The 25,069-nt window shown below is 37.3% G+C and overlaps 1 protein-coding gene across 4 annotated transcripts; it reads left to right on the top strand.

Annotated features, from left to right (window-relative positions):
- The first annotated feature begins 1,476 nt into the window (after positions 1–1,476).
- On the top strand, positions 1,477–24,729 carry LOC149815433 (ABC transporter E family member 2-like). 4 transcript variants are annotated; one of them, XM_089988790.1, is made up of 13 exons: positions 1,477–1,658; positions 3,966–4,051; positions 4,240–4,337; positions 9,780–9,897; positions 10,014–10,103; positions 19,425–19,729; positions 19,846–20,041; positions 20,107–20,292; positions 20,427–20,696; positions 23,763–24,008; positions 24,086–24,252; positions 24,341–24,431; positions 24,510–24,729. In XM_089988790.1, the coding sequence occupies exons 1-11, from the start codon at positions 1,556–1,558 to the stop codon at positions 24,203–24,205; spliced, it is 1,818 nt and encodes a 605-aa protein (XP_089844916.1). In that variant the 5' UTR covers positions 1,477–1,555; the 3' UTR covers positions 24,206–24,252; positions 24,341–24,431; positions 24,510–24,729. The 4 variants fall into 4 exon arrangements, with proteins under 4 accessions (XP_089844916.1, XP_089844917.1, XP_089844919.1 ...); XM_089988791.1 differs by having other exon boundaries at positions 24,373–24,431; XM_089988792.1 differs by lacking the exons at positions 1,477–1,658; positions 4,240–4,337 and adding an exon at positions 3,800–3,859.
- Positions 24,730–25,069: the final 340 nt, after the last annotated feature.

Raw genomic sequence — 25,069 nt, forward strand, 5'->3', positions numbered from 1 at the left:
GAAACGTGGGGTGTTTTTCCTTTTTGGAAAAAGTGGTTTTGATGACGTGAAATAGTCCCACATTGATCGTGTTTGAGTTTGTTGTGGGATTTATAATCCACATGTAAACTCTTACACTTGTTCCTGAGAATAGGAGGGTGGGATGACTACCACACACACACGCGCGCCCATCGTGCCATGTCATGTTGTGCCGAGCCGAGCCGGGCCGGGCTCAGGCTCAGGTTCAGGTTCGGGTAATTGGCTCTTTAGGGCCATATCCAATCAAGACCAATGTATCTTTTTGCCCCAGTTTTCTGTTATTCCTTGGATTATATAAAGAAAAAGAGTCATGCCTTTTGGAAGTGGTGACCCTTGGCAGAGTCACACCCGTTCAGAACTGGTGACCCTTGGCAGAGTCACACTTGTTCAAATCTGGTAACTCTTTGTAAGGGTCATGTCTATTCAAAATGGGCAACTCTTCAAGAGTCATGTCCTTTCGAACAAATCTCTTTCACGTCTATATAAACGTGGTTAGAGAGGTTCCAAGGGGACAACTGTACACTCTATCATCTCTCTCTCTTGCTTTGCTAAACCTGTGAGGTCTGCAGTAGTAGCTCCTGAAGTTGTTTTTGAAGGGTGATCTACCATCGGTGTGCACCGATCCAGATCGCCGAGGCTATTGTATCCTGGGGGAAGGACGCCGGACCCTGTTTGCACTGTATGTGAGGGCGAATCTTCTCTAAGGGGAGTACTTTCGCACGCCTTAGCCGTTTACACAATATTATCATGCTTCTGTTGTTTATATTATGTTCTATGCATATGTTTGTTCATTTGCATATGTCTGGATTTTGGTATATGGTGGAACCTGACATGTTTGCTCCTTGTTATTGTTTCGATCGTCTGTTGATCATGATGTCTATATTGTTATATTTCTTTATTTATATCATGTTTTATATCATGATGATTGTGAAACTGTGTGATCCGAAAAATGATCCAACAGAAACAACGCAAGGTGATGCAACGAGAGACGACACCAAAGAGTAAAAGCAAAGTGTAGGCAGCAACTCTTTGGCCACTCAATGCACTTAGCCGACCTTACACGAAGAGAGCTTTTTTCTATTTTTTATATAAATATTGTAGGTTTCCTTGATAGACTTGGGCTCCAAGGTTTTGAGTCATTGACTAAGTAAGACCTTAGTTTTTTTGGACCAATTCATCTTAAACTTTCTTTTTTGAGTTTGCCTTGCACCGCACTCCAGCCACCGTCTTGGATGTGCTGGACTCTATTGGATTAAAATCCATCATTTTAATCCAATCCGTTCTCTAGAGCATATATTAGTAAAATATAAAAGATATGAAGAATTTAAGAAAGAAAAAGGTGTGACCCCCTTTAATAAATAATAGAATTTTTTTTCACGTCCAATTAAAAAAAACTCTCGGGCCTCAACTTCTCTTGAGCCGCCCCTGACTAAATTACGAAGATTTTAGGCTTCTCTCTCTCTCTCTCAGAGTCCATTCCTCTCGGGCGCTAGGGTTTAGTGTTATACAGAGGGAGTAGGGATAAGAAGGAAGGGCAATGGCTGATAGGTTGACTCGAATCGCGATCGTGAGCTCGGATCGGTGCAAGCCGAAGAAGTGCCGGCAAGAGTGCAAAAAGAGTTGCCCCGTCGTAAAAACTGGTTTGATTTCTCCTTTTCTCTTAATTTTTTATGGATTTGAGGGAATTTTCGTTTTTCTTCCTTTTGCTTTTGAATTGGATGCTCGAGATGAAACACTGTAATTTTCGGACAGTTTAGTTGAAGTTTTGATGAGTTCTACGGAAAAAGTCTGTTTTTGTTGATCGCATCGATGATATTTTCAGCTAAGTTGCTGTGTAGATTAAGCTTGATGCATTAAAAAGGAAAATTTCCCTCTCTTGATTGTGCTGATTTGGCTCGATCTTGCTATAGTTAAATTTCGTTCTGTAGGAATCACCATGAATTAGGGTTTTGTTTGTTTAATGGAGTTCATTGCTCCCGAAAGATGAATTTCTCAGTTATGAATCAAAATCTGGTGTTGTCATACAGATTGTTTACGGATTTCTTTAGTAGAAACCAAGGGTTTATGAATTAGTGAGGCACAAGTAAGAGGATTTCTCGAATGAAGAGGAAGTAAGGTTAATGGGGGGATAAATTTTTTTTGGCATTAGTGCCTGACGTGAAAGCAACAAGGTTTTCTATAAACTTTATAATCATAATTGTTGTTACAAGAATAATTTGTCGGAAATCAACTGAAAAGGGGAAAACAGGGAAGGGGATGATTATGCACGAAAGGGAGGAAGCTGACTTTGTTAGAAGCTCATCATCATCGTCTTCATTGTTATAGATATTGTTATTTCTGCCATTGGTGTCTTCGTTGCTTTTCTTATTAATGTTGCTATCATCGTCATTCTTATCTTTGTTATTTCATCAATGGATCTGTAATCTGCTATATAGCAAATGAGAGATATCTGGTAGTAACCAGAGAAGTCGAACCAAATATTGGTGTTAACTTTTAGTTCGGACTTGGAAAGAGAACCCTTAAATTTGTTCAAGCTTGGTGCAAGGAAGATGGGTGTGTGTACAGATGAGGAGCAGATAGAATATCATCTATGTCACAGGGACTCGGCAAACCGGGTGCCTCACCCACGTCGATGTGGGGGTGCGGGTGGGGCGGGTGCGGCATCCAGTGCGGTCAACCCGACCCTGGGTCCGTTGACCACACCTAGGGTCATTTGTGTCCAATTTTTATATTAAAAAAAAAAATCTTCGGGGGGGGGGGGGGGGGCGTTGTCCCCAAGAGACCCCACCAGTGGCGGCCCCCCTGACCCCCGCCTGTTGAACGCGCAGCGGGACCTGTGCCAGGGGGGGTGGGGGGAGCCCCTGGACCCCCTTTCTGCAAGGGCAAAAACTCTGAATCAGGCTCCACAACTCATCAGACCCCTTCCCTGCGCAAAGAGGGCGCAGGGAGGGGGCTCGACCCCTCCCCTGCACAAATTATATATATATATATATATATATTGTTTTTTTTTTGCCGCAACCCCGCACTCGCACCCGCGTGACATAGAATATCATTTACCCAGGGAATGCTTAAACAGTACAAGGGGAGTGGAAGCTTGATTTCACAAATTCATGCTGTTTGCAGGATCGTGTTTGGTGTGCCAGCTTAGTTCCTACTTTGATCAAAGTCAAACACATAATCACTTATATTGCTGATATTTTGAAAATATCATGATAATTTCACAATGAAATGGGAAAACATTTTAAGAGGTAAAGTTTTGTGGACTTTTTAAAATATTCCAGAAAATTAAAATTACCCCAGCAGTATCATGATATTAGCAGGAGATGTTCACAATATCGTCATTGTAATATCACAATGTTTTATTTTCCTTAGTTCTGTATAATCTAGATATTTTTGTACTATTCTATTTTCCTGTGTTTAAAAAGCTTTCATTAAAAAAATACCATGATATTTCTTATATTTATAGAAGATCCTGTAGTATCATGATCATCACTGATATTTTACTGGGATGAATCTTGGTGACTATGATCCATCCTGCATCAAGTCTGTTGTTGACCATGTTCTTAGTGTTGTGATGTATCTCACATAGGCATCTGTATTTGGATTATTTGGGTTGTAGGTCAAATAAGATAAAGCAACTAATTGATATTCATGTCGCCACTTGCTTCTGTTTGAGATTGTTCATGAAGCTTATATGTTGCTTGAGTATCTAGGTGGCTTTCTCGGAAGATGTATTGGATTCTATAATTGGTTAATTATTATTGGTGGGTCTTGAGCATGCAGCCTGTTTTGTTTTGACATCATAGAGTTTTCAATGGTGGACTTGTTGCTTCCTGTTGTTGTTAGTATCTCCTGCTAATGTAATTCTGTTTATTCTTATGCTTCTTCAGTTTTTGGTAGTTTTCTGTATCATGTAGTGATAAACAGTATCTGCTGCTTCTTTGCAGGAAGATTGTGCATTGAGGTCACTCCAGCCTCTAAAATTGCATTCATATCTGAGGAGTTGTGCATTGGATGTGGTATTTGTGTCAAGGTGTGTATACTTGTTTATCAACCTTGTTTGATGATTCTCCAACTCATATTGCTAGACTTAGTACCTGTTTTAAACTGATTTTTTTCCCTCCAATGAATGAATAAATGCCCAAAAGATATGGATAATTAGACTTATAGGCTACCCTAAACTGATTTCTTTTTCTTTTTTTTTTCCTCCATTGAATCAAGAAATGCCCATTTGAGGCCATTCAAATCATCAACCTTCCAAAAGATTTGGATAAAGACACGACACATCGATATGGGGCAAACACATTTAAGCTGCACAGGTTTGTATGTCAATTCTACTTCTCATTGTGTCACTTATTGCTGTTAAAAAGTGTATATATATATTTATATATATGATATATATGTTATGTGTGCATACCAATGTATATACACGTAGTATATATGTATATTGTATATATGTATATATATTTATATAATATATTTTCCTTTTTTCTTTTTATTTATTTATTTTTCTTTTTAGTATATAGTTCCATTTGAACTAGACTTAAACTAGTCAATATATTGTTGACTAGTTTGAGAGCCGTTGGAGCTAGTCCAACGGCTACAAATAGAGCCATTGGACTAGCTCCAACGACTCTCTTGTGCTTCTCTTAGCACTATTCCTAGAGCTCTTTCATGTGTATAAATAGGGGTCATCCCCCCTCCAATTGTATTAATTAAGCATTTTATGTGAAGTTAAATAAAGATTGTTCATTTTATTCTTGTGTGTTCTTATTTGTGCCCTTTTGGTTGATGTGTTTTTTATAGACACTTGTTGTCAACATTTGTGTTCTTGTTGAAGGTTGATATTTCATTACATGGTATCTGGGCTTGGAAGCTCTTGGAATTTTTTGAAAGTTGTTGCCTCAATTTTCGTGCCTTTGAAGCAATAAGAAGGCTCTTCCTTCATTTTAGATTCAAGTGTCCTTATGCTTGCATAGCTGGAGAAAAGAATGGTTTGTTGGCTCGTGTGATAGTTGACTCCTCTCGATGATCGTGGAACTGTGATTGTGATATTGTTCTTTCTCTATTTTTTTTCTCTCTTTTCTCCCATCTTCTTTTCTCTCTCTTTTTCACCCTTATAAGAATAGATGACAATGATCAAGTCACCAACATGCCCATAAAATTAACTAATACCAATTATGTAATGTGGGCTTTAATTATGAAGCATCACATTTGGGGAAAGGGGTTGTGGGGATTAGTAGATGACTCCGATCTGGAACCAAAACTAATCCTCACTAAAATGGAAAATGAGAAAGAAGTATCTCTCACAAAAGGAGAGAAGACTAAAGCCCTAGCCACATATGATAAAAAATGGAAAGAATGGATAATGGGGCATGCCAAAATCATGTCTTGGCAAAATTTGAGGTTGCCGATAAAACTTGAATACCTTAAAAATATGTATTCTTTTAAATATATTGCACATGTGTGCAATTTGCAAGACAAAGTAGGAACTATGATTCAAGGTGACAAGAGTTTTAGAGAATATTATAACCAGTTGTCCGAACTTTGGGGAGAGTTAACTCTTCTTGAGCCAAAATGGCATTGCTCCGAAAATATCGAGCTTCACCAAAAGCAACTTGATATGGAGCACTTTTATCAATTTGTGAATGGTTTGAGGCCGAAATTCGAAACCATCAAATCAATTTCTGTACATAGAGGAAAAGTTTCTTTTATTGTTGATACTATTGAGGAATTAACTATGGAGGAGAATAGGCTAAAGAATCATACTTCAAAAATTAACGATGATTCCATTCTAGCCTTATCTATAATTGAGAATCACATGCGTACCTATAGACCACCTCATTTTGAAAGACTAGGCTATGATTATAACAAAAAGAAAGTGATTTGTTTGAACTGAGACATTATAGGCCTCAATGCCCCAAATTAAGAAGGGATGAAAGGAAAGTGGCTTCGGTTGACTCATCACAAGAGTCAAAAGATCCAATAAATCAAGATGCTCCTGTATCTATGGTACAACTAATGGAAATACTTCAACCTCTTCTCACATGGGCATCTTCATCTTCATCAACTATAGTCTTAACTAGAGCCGCCGTTTGATCCTTCTTCGATCCCGATAAATCTCCCTGGCTTCTTGACTCTGGCTTTTCTTTATGATCCAAAATAGTGATATTTTGACTGAATGTCATAATAACTCAAGTGTACTAAATGTTTTCACGGTCGATGGTACATCTCTTGAAATAAAAAAATAGGTAATTTTGAAAATTTTCAAAACTTCAAAGATTTTTTTATTCTAAAAGTTAGATATATTCCCAAGTTAAATTTAATTTTTTTATCTATTTCTCAAATATCTGATCATGGAGATGGTTGTTGGATACGAGATCGCTAGTCAGGGAAGGCCGTAGAGAAGGTCTCTACTATATGGATTTTTTGGAATTACCCATGGATACTTTTTATTATGATGTTCAAAAATTCAATTTGGATTTGTGGCACAGAAGACTTGATCATCTGCATATATCCAAAATCCAATATTTTTCAAGTGTAGGAAAAATTTTGTAATTCTGAAAATTTTGCTTGTAAAGATTGTATTCTTGGTAAAATGAAGTGATTACCATTTTATGATAGAACTTTTGTTTCCTCTAGGCCACTTTAGTTAATACATTCGGATGTTTGAGGTCCTGCATCGGTCATATCAAAAGGTGGATACACATACTATGTGATTTTTGTTGATAATTTCTCTAGGCATACTTGGATTTACTTAAACATAAATTTGAAGTTTTCTTACACTTTCAAACATTTTATAAAATGGTAAAAAACAAATTTCAATTTTTTTGTACCGATTCAGGGAGAGATTTTTTATCAAAAGAATTTAAAGATTATCTCAATTTAAATGGTATCACACATCAAAGGTCTTTTCCTCGCCATAACAAAATAGTTTGGCCAAACCAAAATACAGGCATATTATAGAAACTACTAGGACCTTATTAATAGCAAACCAAGTTCCAAGAGAATTTTGGACTGAAGTAGCCTTAACTGCCACCTATATTATTAACAAAATGCCGTCTTCCTCATTAAAACCATAACTTCTCTCGAAAAACTTGTTAAATTATCTTATGATTACTCCAAATTAAGAGTTTTTTTATGCAAATGTTTTGTTTTCACTAACAGAAATGATAAAGTTTCTTTCTGGGTTGTCCCTTGTGCTTTTTAGGTTATGCAGATAATAAAAAGGTTATAGATATTTTGACTCTCAAAATAAAAAATTGTATGTTTCAAGAAATGTGTCCTTTTTGGAAAAGAAAAGTTTTGTTGAAAATGCTAAAGAAGTAACTGAGTATTCCTTTCTATTAGATTTAACTTCAAAGCATGATAGTTGTGATTATTAATGTGACCCCAATGATGATTAAGACATGGCAGATTCAAAACAAAACCTTGACAATGTCTTTAATGAAGAGCAAACCCAGAAGGACACCAATTCTTTACAATACTTCAGGCATAAGGGTCCCAATCTTTCATGTGCACTAGAAAAATATTTTGAAGCGCAAACCTGAAAGTCATCTAAAATTTCTAAACCTCTCGCTAAATTTGTATCCTTCGAATCTTTTTCTCAAAACTATATGGCATTCACTGCATTAATACACTCATACATAGAATCTTCAACCTATGCTCAAGCCAAAGAATATTTTGAATGAGTAGAAGCCATGAGAGTAGAATTAGAAGCCTTAGAAAGAGCTAACACGTGGACTATTCAAAACATCCCATAAGGAAAGAAACCCATATGACGTAGGTGGGTATACAAGGTTAAGACCAAGAGTAATGAAACTTTTGAAAAATATAAAGCTAGATTACTTGTCGAGGGATACTCTAAAGAGTATGACATAAATTACAAAGAAACTTTTGCTCAAATTGCCAGGATGACAACAATTAGGACTTTAGTAGCCTTAGTCTCTATTAGAAAAATAGCCTATATTTTAAATAGATGTTAAAAATGTCTTTCTTAATGAAAACCTAGTTGAAGAAGTCTATATGAAAGTACCACCTGGTATAAGTATTCTTAAGGTTAAAACTTTTCGTTTAAATAAAGCTCTTTGTGGTCTTAAAAAGGCATCAAAAGCCTGGTATGACAGATTTAGTCATGTTATAGGTAATATTGGATTTAAATCTTGTTTGACTGATAATGCTTTGTTTGTTACAATTTTTAATGTATGTATTATTATTCTCTTTCTTTATGCATATGGCATGATCATTATCGGAGGAGACAAACAGGGAGTTGAAAACATTAAAAGGCTTTTTAAAAATCATTTAAAATCATTTTTAAATGACTGATATGGGTTTATTGAGATATTTTTTAGGAATTGAAGTTGTTTATTCTCATAGAGGGTATCTATTATCTCAATCTAAATTTGCTTTTGATATTGTTTCGAGGTCTGAAATCACAGATGATAAGAGAGTTGATACTCTTGAGGTTGTCAACACCAAAATGCGAATTGATGATAGAGAACATCTTGAAGATCCCACTCTTTACAGACAGTTTATTGGAGCATTTTCCTACCTCTCAACCACTTGACCTGATATAGTATACGTTGTATACACAGCTAGTCAATTTCAGCGTGCTCTTACCTCTATTTACTTGGGAGCAGTTTTGCCTATTATTAGATATATTAAATTTCATCTTTCTTGAGGTCTTTTTTTGTCTGCTTTATCTTCATTATATTTAATTGTTTATATTGACGCTAACTGCGGAGGTTATCCCAATAATAGACACTCAACCACTGGTTTTTATGCTTTCTTTGGAGAATCCTTGATTTCGTGGTGGTATAAAAGCAACAAAAGGTCTCTCTTTTCGTCTGCTATGACAACCACAACCATGGAGGTAGTCTGACTTAGAAGATTGTTGGCCGATGTGGGAGTTGAAGTGACAAAAGCACCACACATGTGTTGTGACAACAAGAGTGCTATATATATATATATATATATATATATATATATATATATATATATATATATATATATATATCAACCAGACATTTCATGAATGCACCAAACATATTGAGATGGATTGTCACTACATCAAAGAGGAATATCTATATGAGACTATTGATCTGCCTTATGTTACCTCAGAATATCAATTAGCAGATTTCTTTACCAAACCTCTCACCACTCCTATATTTCATTTCCTCTTAGATAAACTTTCGGTCATTGTACCGTAAGTTTGAGGAGGAGTGTTAAAAAGTGTATATATATATGATATATATATATATATTATGTGTACATACCAATGTATATACATAGTATATATGTATATTATATATATATTTATATAATATATTTTTTCTTTATTTCTTTTTCATGTATTAATTTTTATTTTTAGTATCTAGTTTCTTTTGAACTAGGCTTAAACTAATCAACATGTTGTTGACTAGTTTGAGAGCCGTTGGAGCTAGTGAACGGCTACAAATAGAACCATTGGACTATCTCCAACAACTCTCTTGTGCTTCTCTTAGCTCTATTCCAAGAGCTCTTTCACGTGTATAAATAGGGGTCATCCCCCTCCAATTGTATTAATGCTTTTTAAGCATTTTATGTGAAATTAAATAAAGATTATTCATTTTGTTCTTATACCTTCTTATTTGTGCCCCTTTGTGGGTTTTGTTTAATGTGTCTTTTATATACACTTGTCCACATTTGTGTTCTTGTTGAAGGCTGGTATTTCATTACAATTGCTTTGATAACATGAACTGTAACAGTCAAAGTATACACAGGTTGCCAGTTCCTAGACCTGGACAGGTTCTTGGATTGGTTGGAACAAATGGCATTGGAAAATCAACCGCTCTCAAAGTGTTAGCTGGAAAACTGAAGCCTAACTTGGGCCGTTTTAATGTAATGCTTTGTGCTTTAGAGAAGAAGAAAAGGAGAATCAGTGCTTTAGTTTGGAATTTTTTTCATGAAAAAAACATTTGATATAATTGTGACAAGTGAATTTGATTTCTCTGCAGAATCCACCTGATTGGCAGGAAATTTTAACTTATTTCAGAGGCTCAGAACTTCAGAATTATTTTACCCGCATTCTTGAAGATAATCTCAAGGTACTATACTTTTTATTGTTATGTCTTTCTGGTGGCTATCAGTATCTTCTGTTGATTTATAGTCATCTGCATGCGAATCTGTTGGTGTTGCCTTCCTGAAATTTTATTTATAAAAAAAAAAGAGCATTGTGACTCTGTAGTTGAAGAATCTTTTGAGCAGTTTATGGGAACATTTATCCAAAAATATGTTTTCTAGTTTATCTATCAAGCCTCTTGATATTGTTGTTGTCTCTAGACGTGGTTCAGCTGACATTCAAGGGTTAAAATCTTGGAATTATGAATGTTAAAAGGGAAACAAGGAAACTGCTTTCTCTGTGTGTTTCTGCTTTATTGTCACAAGTTCTGATGCACGTGGACTTTTACATGGACCAGCTGATCTCTTCATGCTTCATTTCATCCTTGTGGTGCATGGTGCATATACTTTTGATGTGTGAGCATATGCATGAGCTTTAGATGCTTATGGTTCGTGTGAGGCACACCACTGTTAAAATACATGTAATCCTATGTCACATGGGTGCGGGTGCGGGGATTCGGCACTTCCAAAAAACCCGGGTGCGGGGGTGTGGCATGGGCAAAAATGTATATATATATATATATATATATATATATATATATATATATATATATATATATATATATATATATATATATATATATATATATATATATAAGGGCTGGGTGTTCCGCCTGCGCGGGTCCCATGGGCAACAAAAGCACAAGCATTCCTTGAAGAATGGCTGTTGACCGAGTCATCGATGAACCAAGTCCTTGGCATCGACAATTTAGCTAGACATCGCACAATGGTTTGGTCATGGATCGACCAACTTGGGAATGTGCATGTCACAAGTTCCTGCCCTTATGAGGATGGTGTTTGTGGGACTCGCATGGGGAGTTGAAGTGGCCAACTCTGGTGCTCAAAATCCAAGCCCTGTTAAAAAGGCAAATACCCACCCCGCGTAACCTTGGTGACTTCTGAGCGGGTCAACAGTCACCCCGCCTTGAATACGCACTATGTAGGTTCGACTAACTTGTTTCAAATGCTCGACTAACTTATTAAAAGCAAGTCAGACTCAAGAGTCGCCCAAAAGAACCAGTTATAGACTATAGTCGAGTCGAGTGAGTCTGCCAAGATAAAACAAAGAGCTATTTTGAGTGTGGTTGGAGACTGTTGAACTGAAATGAAAGGCTCGGAGCCCGTGACAACCTGGCACTTTATGGCTTTTTCGTTTCAAAAAGCTGGAAGCGTCGTCCAAAAGCAAAAGCAAAAACAAAAAGGAGGGACTTCCCATACATACAATCAGTGACTAGTTGTCGCGTTACGCCTGTCAGTCTCCCAAGCGTCGAACAAAAAACGTTTCTTTGAAAATGAAAGGTCACATCGACCACGTCACGTAAGTCCAAAGACATATGAGGACGATGGAATGATCATTATCCTGGGCCTGGGCAATTTTTTTTTTAAATTCTGCAGCCCATTTCATAGGGCAAAATTAAAAAAAAAAACAAAAAAATGGACGAAAATGACCTTGGGTGCGGTCAACGCACCCAGGGTCAGCTTGACCACACCCAGTGTCGCACCCGCGTCGAGTCGCGTCGACGCGGGTGCGGCACCCTGCTAGCCGAATCCGTGTGACATAGATGTAATCTCTCTATATATATAGTGTCTAATATACCTAATAGGGGTATTTTAATCATTTCACAAGTACCCGATAGAGGTACTTGTTATTTTCCCTTTTCTTTTCTTTCTTTTGTATTTATTTTTGCACTTTATTTTTTATTTTTGTTTTTTTACTCTCATAAGGGGCCCCACCATGGAGTCGATGGGGCCCCCAATGGTCACATTTGTGACCATTGGGGGCTCACAACGACTCCATGGGGAGCCCCCTATGTGGCTCTTCTTTTAAGGCCATAAGGCCACCCCTCACTCTCCTTTTTTTGTGTATATATAGGGGTGAACCCCTCTTGTATTCTTTACTCTTGAGAGCTTTCTCTCTTTTCAATAAAAGATTTATATTTTTATGTTGTGTTGGTCTCTTTGTGGATTTGGGTGTTATCCCTTTTGTTTGTCCATTGGTGGATGTTGTAAGTGCTTATCACACTCTTTGTTTTTCCGCATATCTCATTACATGGTATCAGAGCCTTGTGTATGCTCTTGATTCTTAATATAGCTAATTGAGTAGTTATACATTGTTTTTTTTTTCTTTTTGTATCTCTCTTTGTTTGTCTTTTTGTGTGAGATTAAATGAAAGGGGAACAAAAGATTGATCTCTCCTTCAAGCTTAATAGCTCCAACTACATGATGTGGGCCGCCGCTATGGAAAACAACCTCAAAGGTAAAAAACTTTGGGGATACGTTATGGGCATCATTCTGGAACCACAACTCCAACTCACCAAGATGGATGGTGATCAAGAAAAAGCTCTTGAAGGAAATGCCCGCATGAAGGCCATTGAAGATCACCAATCTAAAGTGGAAGATTGGAAAAGTAAGCATACGAAGATTCTTGCTTGGTTCATGAACAATGTGGAGCTCAAAATTTGTGCCAACATTGCTAAATTTCGGATGGCTAATGAAGCATGGTTCTTTATGAAAGGTATGTTTACTCAAAAAGACTTTGCTCGTCAATTCTTCCTCCAAGAAAAAATCTGGACTATCAAGCAAGGAGAAATGAGTGTAAGAGATTACTTTAGCACTCTTGGACCCTTATGGGATGGGCTATCTTTACTAGAACCAAAGTGAGTTTCTAGTGTGGATGTAGAACTAAGAAGAGAACAAATGGAAAAAGAACACTTTTTCCAATTTCTACATGGGCTTAGGCCCGAATATGAACAAGTTAGATCTTCCCTTCTTCATAGATCTAAGCCTCTTCTCTTGGAAGATGCCATAGCCGAAATATGCCAAGAAGAAACTCGTTTTGGCATGATTAAATGAGGAGATGACGTTTTGGCCGTATTTAAACCCGACAATCATGTGAAAGCCTATAAGCCTCCACACTTTGGAAGACAAAATAATTATAATGGGAACTATAGAAAAGTCATTTGCCATCATTGCCAAGAACCGGGTCATATAAGACCTAATTGTCCTAAGTTGAATGAAGCACCTAAAAATAAGGTTGCCTCCGTTGAAGAAGCTACTCAAAAGAAGGAGGAAACTATCAAAGGGAAGGAGTCTTTTTCTCTTGCTCAACTAGCGGAAGCACTACAAACTCTACTCAAGATACCATCAACCTCGGGTGCCGCCATAGCTTCTTCCTCTCCTCCAGGTATGTCTTCTTGAATCCTTGATTTTTGAGCTTCCTTTCATATGACCCCTCTTGAAAATGAGCTTTCCGATTTGTGTAATAACTCTAAAAACTCATATGTTTCAACTGTCGATGGTACATCTTTACAAGTAAAAAGTTTCGGAACTTTAAATTTTTCCAAAGATTTCTTTGTGCCAAACGTGAGAGTGGTACCTCAACTTAATTTAAATCTCCTCTCTGTTGCTCAAATATGTGATCATGGATGTGAAATCTCCTTCTCAACTAAGGATTGCTCTATACAGGATCTCCGGTCCGAGAAGCAGATTGGGCAAGGCCATAGGAGGGGAGATCTCTATTACATGAGCAACTTGAAACTTCCCACTAACTCTTTTTGTAACCATGTCCAAGATAAAAATATTGAAATTTGGCATCAAAGACTTGGACATCCAAGTTTCTAAAAAATGTACTCATTTCCATTTGGAAAGAAATTTTGTAATGAGAAACATTTTGTTTGCAAGAGTTGTATTTTTAGCAAAATGAAATCCACTCCTTTTCCAAATCGAACTTTTGTGTCCAAAAGACCATTTGAGTTAGTCCATTTGGACGTTTGGGGTCCTTCTCCGGTCATGTCTAAAGGAGGATACTCCTATTACGTTACTTTCATTGATGACTACACTAGGTATATGTGGATCTACTTCCTCAATTTAAAATCCGAAGTCTTTGACTTCTTCAAAAAATTTCATATGATAGTCAAAAATCAATTTTCAAGTAATATCTCTACTCCCGATTCGGGTGGAGAATATCTATCAAATGAATTTCAAAATTATTTAGAAATAAATGAAATTTGTCATCAAAGATCGTGTCTTAGGACTCCTCAACAAAATGGTTTAGCCGAAAGAAAGCATAGACACATCATGGAAACCACTAGGACACTCCTTATTTTCAAGAAAATTCCAAAGAATTTTTGGGCCGAAGCCGCCTTAACCTCAACTTACTTGATAAATAGAATGATATCTTCATCCTTACAAAATATATCTCTATATGAAAAACTATTTGAAAGAACACTCGATTTCAATAGATTAAGAATTTTTTGGTATAAATGTTTTGTCCTTACACATAAAAGAGACAAATTATCTCCTAAAGTTATTGAATGTGTTTTCTTAAGATATGGAGAAAATAAAAAAGGTTTTAGATGTTTTGACTTAAAAAATAACAACTCTATGTATCCAAAGATGTAACCTTTTTGGAAAAATGAAAATGGTTTTATGAAAACTAAAGATATTGACGAAAGTGAATATGCTTTCTTATTTGATCTTCTCTCCTAGGAAGATGAGACTCCTCAAGAAGAGGAAATCTCTAATAAGTCGTTGAATGACCTAGAGGATATTCCTCTTAACAATGTTGAAAATGAAAGTGATAGACCAATCCAAACCTATGTTTGGCATGGTCAACAAGCTCAAATGAGTGCCTTAGAAAAATACTCTCAAGGGTCCAACATAGAAGAAACCTCTTTAAGGAGATCCGGCCGAATCTCCAATCCTCCTAATAGGTTTGTTTCCTATGAGTCTCTAACTCCAAGGTATAGAGCGTGTCTAATTGCGTTACACTCATTTCATGAACCTTCACATTATAATGAAGCAAAAAACATTCCTCAATGGGTTGAAGCCATGAACTTAGAGCTTAGTGTCCTTGAAAAGACAAAAACTTGGGAAATAACTTCATTACCCACTGGAAAGAGATCGATTGGATGTAGATGGGTCTTCAAAATTAAAACTAAAACTGATGGTTTATTAGAACGCTATAAAGCTCGATTAGTAGCAAAAGGATACACTCAAGAATACGGTATAGATTATGAAGAAATTTTCGCACCCGTAGCTAGGATGACTAGTGTTAGGACTCTTATCGCCGTTGCGTCAATTAAAAAATGGCCTATCTATCAACTAGATGTTAAGAATGCATTCCTAAATGGTGAATTAAATGAAGAGGTTTACATGGATCCTCCACCAGGAGTATGTATTGGTAAAAATAAAATTCTCAAACTTAAAAAGGCATTATATGGTTTGAAACATGCCCCAAAGGCTTGGCATGATAGATTTAATAATGTAATGACAAGTTTGAATTTTCGTTCATGTTATACTGACACTGCTTTGTTTGTGGAAAGTGCAGGGTCTTCAGTAGTTATTCTACTACTTTATGTTGATGATATGATCATCACTGGAAGTGATGAGCAAAGAATTAATGGTATTAAGAAAGTTTTAAAAGAAAATTTTGACATGTCTGACCTTGGTTTCTTAAGATATTTTTTAGGAATTGAAGTGGCGTACTCTCCTCGGGGGTACATTTTCTCTCAGATGAAACTTGTTGCTGACATTTGTTCCAAGTCCGGTATCTCCGATGATAAAAATATAGAAACCCCTGAAGTCATCAATGCAAAGTTAAGATTGGAAGATGGAACACCTCTCGAGGATCCTACTCCCTACCGTCAACTTGTTGGGTCTCTAACCTACTTATCCATCACTCGGCCAGACATAGCTCATGCTGTCCACTCTGTTAGTCAGTTTCAACATGCACCTACAATCGTGCACATGAGTGCAGTCTTAAGGATCGTCAGATGCATCAAAAACACCATAACTAAGGGAGTTTTTCTTTCCTCTTCTTCATTAATTGATTTAATTGCTTATAGTGATGCTGATTGGGGAGGAAATCCCAATGACAGAGTCTCAACTACGGGTTTTTGTGTTTTTTTAGGTGACTCTATGATTTCTTGGAGATGCAAGAAGCAACACAAAGTATCATTGTCCTCAACGGAAGCGGAATATCGTGCTATGACCACTACAACCATGGAACTTGTATGGCTAAGAAGTCTCCTCAGTGATATGGGCATTGTCATCTCTACTCCTTTGAAGATGTGTTGTGACAACAAAAACGCAATTTATATTGCAAGCAATCACACCTTCCATGAGCGTACTAAGCACATCGAGATAGACTGCCATTACGTCCTAAGAGGAACCATAGCAATACCTTACGTCACATCCGAGTACCAGTTGGCGGACTTCTTTACTAAAGCCCTTGCTGCTCCTCGTTTTTTGTTTCTCCTTAACAAGCTTTCAGTTATATCCCCATAAAGCTTGAGGGAGGGTGTCAAAATACATGTAATCTATATATATATATATAGTGTCTAATATACCTAATAGGGGTATTTTAATCATTTCACAAGTACCCGATAGGGGTACTTGTTATTTTCCCTTTTCTTTTCTTTCTTTTGTATTTATTTTTGCACTTTATTTTTTATTTTTTCTTTTTGTTTTTTTTACTCTCATAAGGGGCCTCACCATGGAGTCGATGGGGCCCCCAACGGTCACATTTGTGACCGTTGGGGGCTCCCAACGACTCCATGGGGAGCCCCCTATGTGGCTCTTCTTTTAAGGCCATAAGGCCACCCCTCACTCTCCTTTTTTTGTGTATATATAGGGGTGAACCCCTCTTGTATTCTTTACTCTTGAGAGTTTTCTCTCTTTTCAATAAGAGATTTATATTTTTATGTTGTGTTGTCTCTTTGTGGATTTGGGTGTTATCCCTTTTGTTTGTCCATTGGTGGATGTTGTAAATGCTTATCACACTCTTTGTTTTTCCGCATATCTCATTACAACCACATCAAAATCTATCTCTGGAAGGGTGATCAATGTGTAGGACGCTGACCTGGATTGGCCTTATTTCTTCTGAATGTGCAAGTCATTTTCAGTCAAGAGGACTATATTCCTGGTCTGCATTGGATCAAGGTCCAAACATGACCTGACAAATCCTTAATTGGACAAGTACAGAGAGCTTAAATGATAGGCTCAGCCTGGGCCTCCACGGACAATCCTGTATCCTCATCCTCTAATCTTAGGCTGGTCAGGCCCAGATTGACATGAGCCCATTGGTTGCTTGCACCTGATCCCCAAACTAAGGCATTTGTTGCCTTGTTTTTTCGTTGGTTATAGATCTCATGATATCAGAAATTACATAACAAAGTTTAACTGTTTAAGGAAAAAAAAGCCTTGCAGTGATGGTTACTTGAGTGAATTACTTACAGAAAATGTTTGATATTCCAAAGAACTTTCTGATTTGCATGACCAAACAACATAAACTGCAAACTAGAACTAAACATATGACCTGGGAACTAGGCCCTATGATGAAGAATTTTTCTGTTGGTGTTACATGAAAAAATGAGGAAAAGATTTCCTGTTGTAAATATCTCAGAAGGTCAGGTTTCTTCATACCCTTTGGTAATATTCACCAATTAATTGTCAATTTGCCATAAATACGAATGGTGATATTGCTGTGAGTTAATAGTTAGCTAATGCAGTCAGGATACACTGAATTGCTGGATGTATTAACTTTAATGATAATGGAGAAAACCTTTAGCACATTTATGGTGAGACCATCAACCTTGTGAATGGACAATGAGGAGGTAATGGACAAAAATACTAGTTCATTAGTCACCATAATGAGTTTTTTCTTTCTTTCTTTTTTGGTGATGAAGAAACCTGAGGGATTAAGGCCCCCTCTGTTGCATACTTAGAGTACATGAGTGTTGTCTTGCTCTACATTCCAGATAGTAGGTTTGTCTTTCTACATTGAATGATTTCCATCCTTTGTGATGTGAACAGTAGACAGACTGAAGGGTCTGGGTAACACCAATTAAAGTTGCACATGTTCAGCATGGTTGATAGTTGAGAATGGCTCGAATTCCAGGTTACGACAACCTTCTACTGTGGCCCTCGTCCAGTTGGCCCACATTTTTCTATTAGAATATACAAGTATAGGCTCATGGCCAAGAGTCACCATATGAAATAAATTATCAAAAACAGTGAGTCTCCAGTGTAATGTGATCCAGTGTGGCATGAAACACACCTGCTACATGGTAGGCACCTTGTTGGATTCTTATTGCAGGGGCTACCACAGTAACTGGATGTCCATGACTGTGTTTCTGTTCACGTGCCAAAGACCAGGAACAATACCATACCTTATCCAGCTGTAGACAGCACGTAGGGGGGTCTTCATTGCCCTTCATGGATTCTTAATTTTGCTGATGGAAGGTGATAATGTGCATAGTTTGATCCCAGCACCTCTTTAACCACCTCCATTGGAATGACACCCCAAGCCACCAGGTTATTTCTTGTATCAGCCCCTGCCAGGATACTTAACAATGAAAGTTAGTAGGTCTTTTGATCAAGAGTATGAGGCGGTTGGGTCTGGGTCGTGTGTGTGCTTTTGGGGGTTTGTCCTGCGCTATGTAGAGCATAGGGAGCAATTATGGAACCAATTGAGAGGCACAAACTACCCATGATGCAAGCAACTTACAGACATGATGGCAGGTCTAGCAGCAGAGTGGTATCAAGGCTTGCAGGAGCAGCAATTGAATATGTGAAGTAGTAGAACAAGGTATATTGGCAATGCAATCCTTTAGAATCTGATATATCTCAGGAATGTATCAGCAATGTATTGTTTATTCTAATCTTGTCCAGTTAACCTTGTTGACCTCATTCATCCTTAGGGTATAAATGATCCTCCCGTTCCATTTTGAAGAGGGCACAAGAAATTGGTGTATGGCCCCGTTAGTTAAGTCTTACAGTATATAGTTATATGGATTACAATATGCTCTCTGTTAACATTGTCAACTCATAATAGTATCGTGGAATTGTGTCTTTCTGTCTAGCTAACATCTTCCATGCTTATACAAGCTAATACCTCTTTTTGTCTTCCATCAGTCTCTTGTAATACATCCATCAGGACCATCACCTATAAAGCGGTTTGTTCCCAAAAGCTTTATCCCATTGCTGTACACAAAAAGAAGATTATAAAAGCAATCATACTATTGTGGACCATGTGTTCGCTGTTTTGTTTCTCTGTGTGCATACTCTAGTTCATACATAATTTAATCATATCTTGTTCCTATATTCTTCTTCTTACTTCACATTTGTTTTGGTTGTTATGAAGAGTATGACATCATTGTGTGTCTGCCTCTTCACTGCCAAACTAGTAACCGTGCTTTAGGATTTGTAATCATTTTCATGTTATTGACTCCTCTTACATCAAATAGGCAATTATCAAACCACAATATGTTGATCACATACCAAAAGCAGTCCAAGGGAATGTTGGCCAGGTGCTTGATCAAAAAGATGAAAAACAGATGAAGGCTGAGCTTTGTAAAGAACTTGATTTGAATCAGGTTATTGACCGAAATGTTGGGGATTTATCAGGTGGAGAGCTCCAGCGCTTTGCTATTGCAGTAGTTGCAGTTCAGAGTGCAGAAATATATATGTTTGATGAGCCTTCAAGTTATCTTGATGTGAAACAAAGGTTGAAAGCTGCACAAGTAATTCGGTCGTTGCTTAGGCCTAACTGGTATATTTCTTGCTTCGGACCAATTCTCGTCAACACTTTGAGTTTTCTGTTGTAAATTTAATTGGGGATGAAGTTGTTGGGTGGAACATGACATTTTCATGTGTTTCCTCTTTCAGTTATGTGATTGTGGTTGAACATGACCTTAGTGTCCTAGATTATTTATCAGACTTCATTTGCTGTCTCTATGGGAAGCCCGGAGCATATGGGGTTGTCACACTTCCATTCTCTGTCAGAGAAGGTATTAACATATTCTTATCAGGATTTGTTCCAACTGAGAACCTTCGATTTCGAGATGAATCCCTTACATTCAAGGTAATTAGTCATAACTATGGACTTTGATCATTGATTGTTATTATAACATGCATGTGTTGCGACAGGTTGCGGAGACACCACAGGAAAGCACAGAGGAGATCCAAACATATGCCAGATACAAATACCCAACCATGACTAAAACCCTGGGAAATTTTAAACTTCGAGTTATTGAAGGTGAATTTACTGATTCCCAGATCGTTGTAATGCTGGGGGAAAATGGGACTGGAAAGACAACATTCATCCGAATGCTGGTATAGATTCTTTCTGCTTGAACCACTTTTTTCAGAAAATTCTATTTCTATGATAGATTCATCTCCATAAATTTGTTCTGTGATGCCTCTTAATGTACTGATGTTCTCATGCCTGTACTTGGTATCCACTTGAGGCTGGTCTTCTGAAACCTGATACTTTGGAGGACTCAGAGGTAGAACTACCTGAATTCAATGTTTCATACAAACCACAGAAAATAAGCCCAAAATTCCAATCAACTGTCAGGCACTTGCTGCATCAAAAGATTCGGGATTCTTATATGCACCCCCAGTTCATGTCGGATGTCATGAAGCCACTTCAAATAGAGCAGTTAATGGACCAAGAAGTTATTAATCTTTCTGGTGGAGAGTTGCAGAGAGTAGCATTATGTCTATGTCTTGGCAAGGTATGTTTTCTTCTTCATGTTATATTGCATAGTTGTGTATTTTCTCTTTACCCTTTTCTTCATGTTTCTGCAAAAGATTAAGGAAAGAAAGAAAGAAAGAAAGAGCTAACACCTTTCTGGGTTTTCAGATTTTGTGTTTGACTTTGATCATTCATCTCTACATGTTGGTTGTGTACAATAAAGTATGTATTACATCTGGTTATCCAAATGACTGCAACGTGTTTCAGTATACTTTCACTTGTTATTGTAGCAGCAACAGTAGTAGTAGCAGTCTCTTTTAAAGGTGATAAAAGCATACAACTTTAACACCTCTTGCCTAGACAAGTTTGAGAGACCTGGAACACTTTAGTAGGAAATGAGGTCCACGCTTCTTTTCCAAAGAGTCCAAGCCTCTATGAGGGCATCTCATAGAGTTTCTTTTTGAATCATAGAGTCATGGTTCTTTATGCATCATGATCTATGTTGTCTTATAATATGGCTAGCTTTCGCCTCAATTGGTATTGAAGCCAAAGAAAACCACAAAAATCTCACCTATTTCATTGTTAAAAAAAGCAAATAATAACATGAAAAATGTGATATGTTTTGGGCATTACTTGTATATTAAGGCTTGCCTGAAAAATATGGTAAGATGGTAAAAGAACATGAAAGACCATGGTTCCTGTTGGCTACAGAAGATGACAAAAAAATCAAAAGAGGAGGATGGTTTCACTAAAGAATTAATTCTTTAACTAAGGGTAATTTTTCCTTTAGACTTTTTATTCTTATACATTTTAATATAATATTTTGTTTGTTTAATCTATTGTTTTTTAATATTAGAGAGGTACTTTTTAATCTAAGCTTTTTTCTCAATCACAAATCAACAAAGCAGAAGCATGCTGGAATTGAAAATTAAGCCACAGCCAGATTTCACCTGATGATCTGTATGCTACACTGCAATCCTCGAAATTTTCTTCAGTGATTACCTGCTCCATATGAAGCTGGTAGGAAATCTAAGAAGCGGGACTAATGTCAGTTCTTAGGCAACTAGGTTTTCCCATGTTTAGATGCCACAGGTATAAATATGTAGTTCAATACCAAGTGCCTAGAACATTGTTACTATCTATTGGACAGGACCTAGAATGTCGTTGGGAGAGACCAATCTTGTTTTTAATTACTATATATATATATATATAGAGAGAGAGAGAGAGTAATGGGTAGGTGCGAAATGATATGTGCGAAATGATACATGCTAAATGAGTTTTTCAGGGGTTTTCATTTTATTTTTAAATTCTGACCGTACAGATGTGATCTATGTACTTGATTTTATAGGGATCAGCTATTGAAGTGTTCGATTCCGATGCATGGGTGGATTTTTATAAGGTTCAAAAAATCAACGGTCCAAAATCTTTGTAAATTTTTTAGGCTTCAAATATCATTTTTTTTCATCGAAAACACATGATCCAGGTGTGGATTCCTCGTAAATCGACTATGCCTAACACATTTATGGGGTCGGAACTGCAAAAAACACCGGAAGGGCATAAAACCCCATTTAGCACATATCATTTAGCACGTATCAATTTGGCACCTACCCGTTCCTCTCTCTCTCTCTCTATATATATATATATATATACAACAACAACAACAACAACAACAACAACTACGCCTTCATCCCAAAACATATATATATATATATATATATATATAGAGAGAGAGAGAGAGAGAGAGAGAGAGAGACTTGCACCTTGTTATGCCTCAAGGCTTACATCTCATTCATATTTTTCAAGAACATCTCATTATGCCTCACTCTTAAAAACTTTGGTATCAGGAATTAGGAATACCAGCGCCACTACTCTTACGAGTTTACTAGTAGCAGCCATGCAAGTCATGGCGAGATGAAAAAAAGTTGTTTAAGCATACCCAAAGTAAAATAATGCATCCAAATCAAAATGCCCTTGATGGACAAACTCATGATGGTGATGCTTTAAGCAATCCTGTGATGACAAGCTTTCCATTTGTGTTTGAGCAGATGTAACACCCCCTGTTTCTTGCATAGGTGATGTGCTACCCTCCTTGTACTTTGTTCTTTATATTCAAAAGCTGTGTAGCACTCTTTGTTAGAGAAAGATTAAATTTTGCGAACAGTTCTGGGTGTTGCTTTTCACCCTAGTGGTGATGCATGAGTTGCTTAGGGATCCTCCATAGTGTTTCAACTTTCTGCTCTGAATTTTATGGAGGAATTTTGTCTCATATATAGTCTAAGCACCTGTTGACTTGTTGCTTTGAGTTGATTTTAGCCTTTTAGGATGGAGTGGCAACTGTAATCCTGAGAGGGTAGACTTGGGAGGTCTGTTATGTGATAGAATGGGACAACTTTATTTTCTACCATTCTGCTCCTTGTGAACAAGGCTTGAATGCCCCTTGACGGCCTCAAGTTGGTGTGGGAGAATGTTATTAGACCTATTTATCATTGCATGGTACTTGGTAGTGCTTGAAGGGAGTGAGACATCTGGTGCAGAAGGTCTGTGCCTTGTGACATGTTTCCAGTAACTGGAAATGAAGTCATGTTATAATGGTGCAGAAATGCAATTTTTGTTTGCCAAAGGATACCATTATAGAGTCTGTGGCAGTTAGGCAGGCATGAGTTTATCGCTTTTGTATCCTTCCCCTATTATGTGCAGTTCTATTCATTAAAAATAATAAATAGTTTTTAGTACAAAAAAATGAAAATTGTGAGCGAAGGATTCTATACTTCCATGCTGTTTCTTTTGGTGCTGCCATATGAGCCTTGTTGGCTTACGGGGATTTTATTCTTTTGTGGACATTATTATTTTCTATTGATGAATAGTAAAAGGTTGCATTTTGGAACCAAAAGACCGCATGTTTATCTAGACAGTAATGCTTGGAGCTTGTATACATGTGTATTTATCATATGGTTATGCTCCAGAGACATCAACTGAACATTTTTTTCTTGTTAAACATGGGAAGCTTCCTGTAGATCAGTTATCGGTTCATTGTCTCTGTGAATTGCTCAGTGTCACTACTATTTCCCATGTGCTGCTTTATTGAATAGCTTGTAATCACATGCAGCCTGCGGATATCTATCTGATTGATGAACCAAGCGCATATCTAGACTCAGAGCAGCGTATAGTGTCTTCAAAAGTCATAAAGAGATTCATCCTTCATGCCAAGAAGACTGCTTTTGTTGTTGAGCATGACTTCATAATGGCAACATACCTTGCAGACAGAGTGATCGTCTATGAAGGAACGCCATCCATGGATTGTGTTGCCAATTCTTCCCAATCCTTGTTGACAGGGATGAATCTCTTCTTGTCGGTAAGTAAATCAGTCTATTGTTTATTTGTGAAGTGTTTAGTATGAGGTGGTTTGTCATTTATGAAAATTTTGTGCAGCACCTGGACATTACATTTAGGCGTGATCCAACCAACTATAGGCCCCGCATCAACAAACTAGGTTCTACCAAAGACAGGGAACAGAAGGGTGCTGGTTCCTATTACTACCTTGATGATTGAAGCAGCTTCTAGCATAAGTCTGGTAAATTTCTGCAGGCGATTATGTGGTAAGTTTGTCACTTTGGTTTGGTTGCTTCCTTCTATACAGTATCATGAAACTTTTTCCAATCAGCTTTGGTGTGGTGTGTTCACCAGGACTTTAATCGCGATTTCTCTGCTGATTGTAGACTTTGTTCAATTATGTATTCTGCACGCTTGATGGTTATGCAGGCCGCCTGGCAAAGAGGTTTATGGCACTGTTGATGTTTAGCTTTCTTAACAAAATTAGCATAGCAATTATTTTAACTTTTGTTTTTGCATGCAGATAGGTAAGATCTTGAAGGATGTTCAGTTGAAATTTTCTTCGCCATTATGTACACTTTTGAAGGCATTTGTTTTGGTGTTCTCTAGATGCTTGTACTGTGCCTGAGTGCAGGGGCAAGACACGAGTTTTGGTTGTCCAATGAGTTGAAATTATTGCAATATTCATGTGACAACCTTGTATTATGCTTGAAAATTATTTCGCTATGAGCTTTTATACCACACTCTTTTGCCTTTTTCTGTTTCTTGTGTGTGTGTGCGCGCTCGTGCATCTAAGGTCTCAGTTGGCTGTTGAAGATGACACCACTGTGAGAGGGCCATTATTTTTTTAACTCTCTTTGTTGTTCTGCTGGATGGCTCAGCTCTCCACCACCAAGTGCAAAATCATAGAAAATAAAGAAAACAAAAGCGAAAAGAGGACAAGGAGTATCATCCAACAACCTGAGTAACAAATATCGCTGATATTTTCAATATCTCGAGAAAAAATGTGAGATAAACATCAGGCGAGATTTTTTTGTTTTTTTCGTGAGATTCAATATCTTGCGAAAACTGAATATCTCACAA

The sequence above is a fragment of the Nuphar pumila genome, chromosome 15 (assembly GCF_984573655.1).
Source record: "Nuphar pumila chromosome 15, dmNupPumi1.hap1.1, whole genome shotgun sequence".
Lineage (NCBI taxonomy): Eukaryota > Viridiplantae > Streptophyta > Magnoliopsida > Nymphaeales > Nymphaeaceae > Nuphar > Nuphar pumila.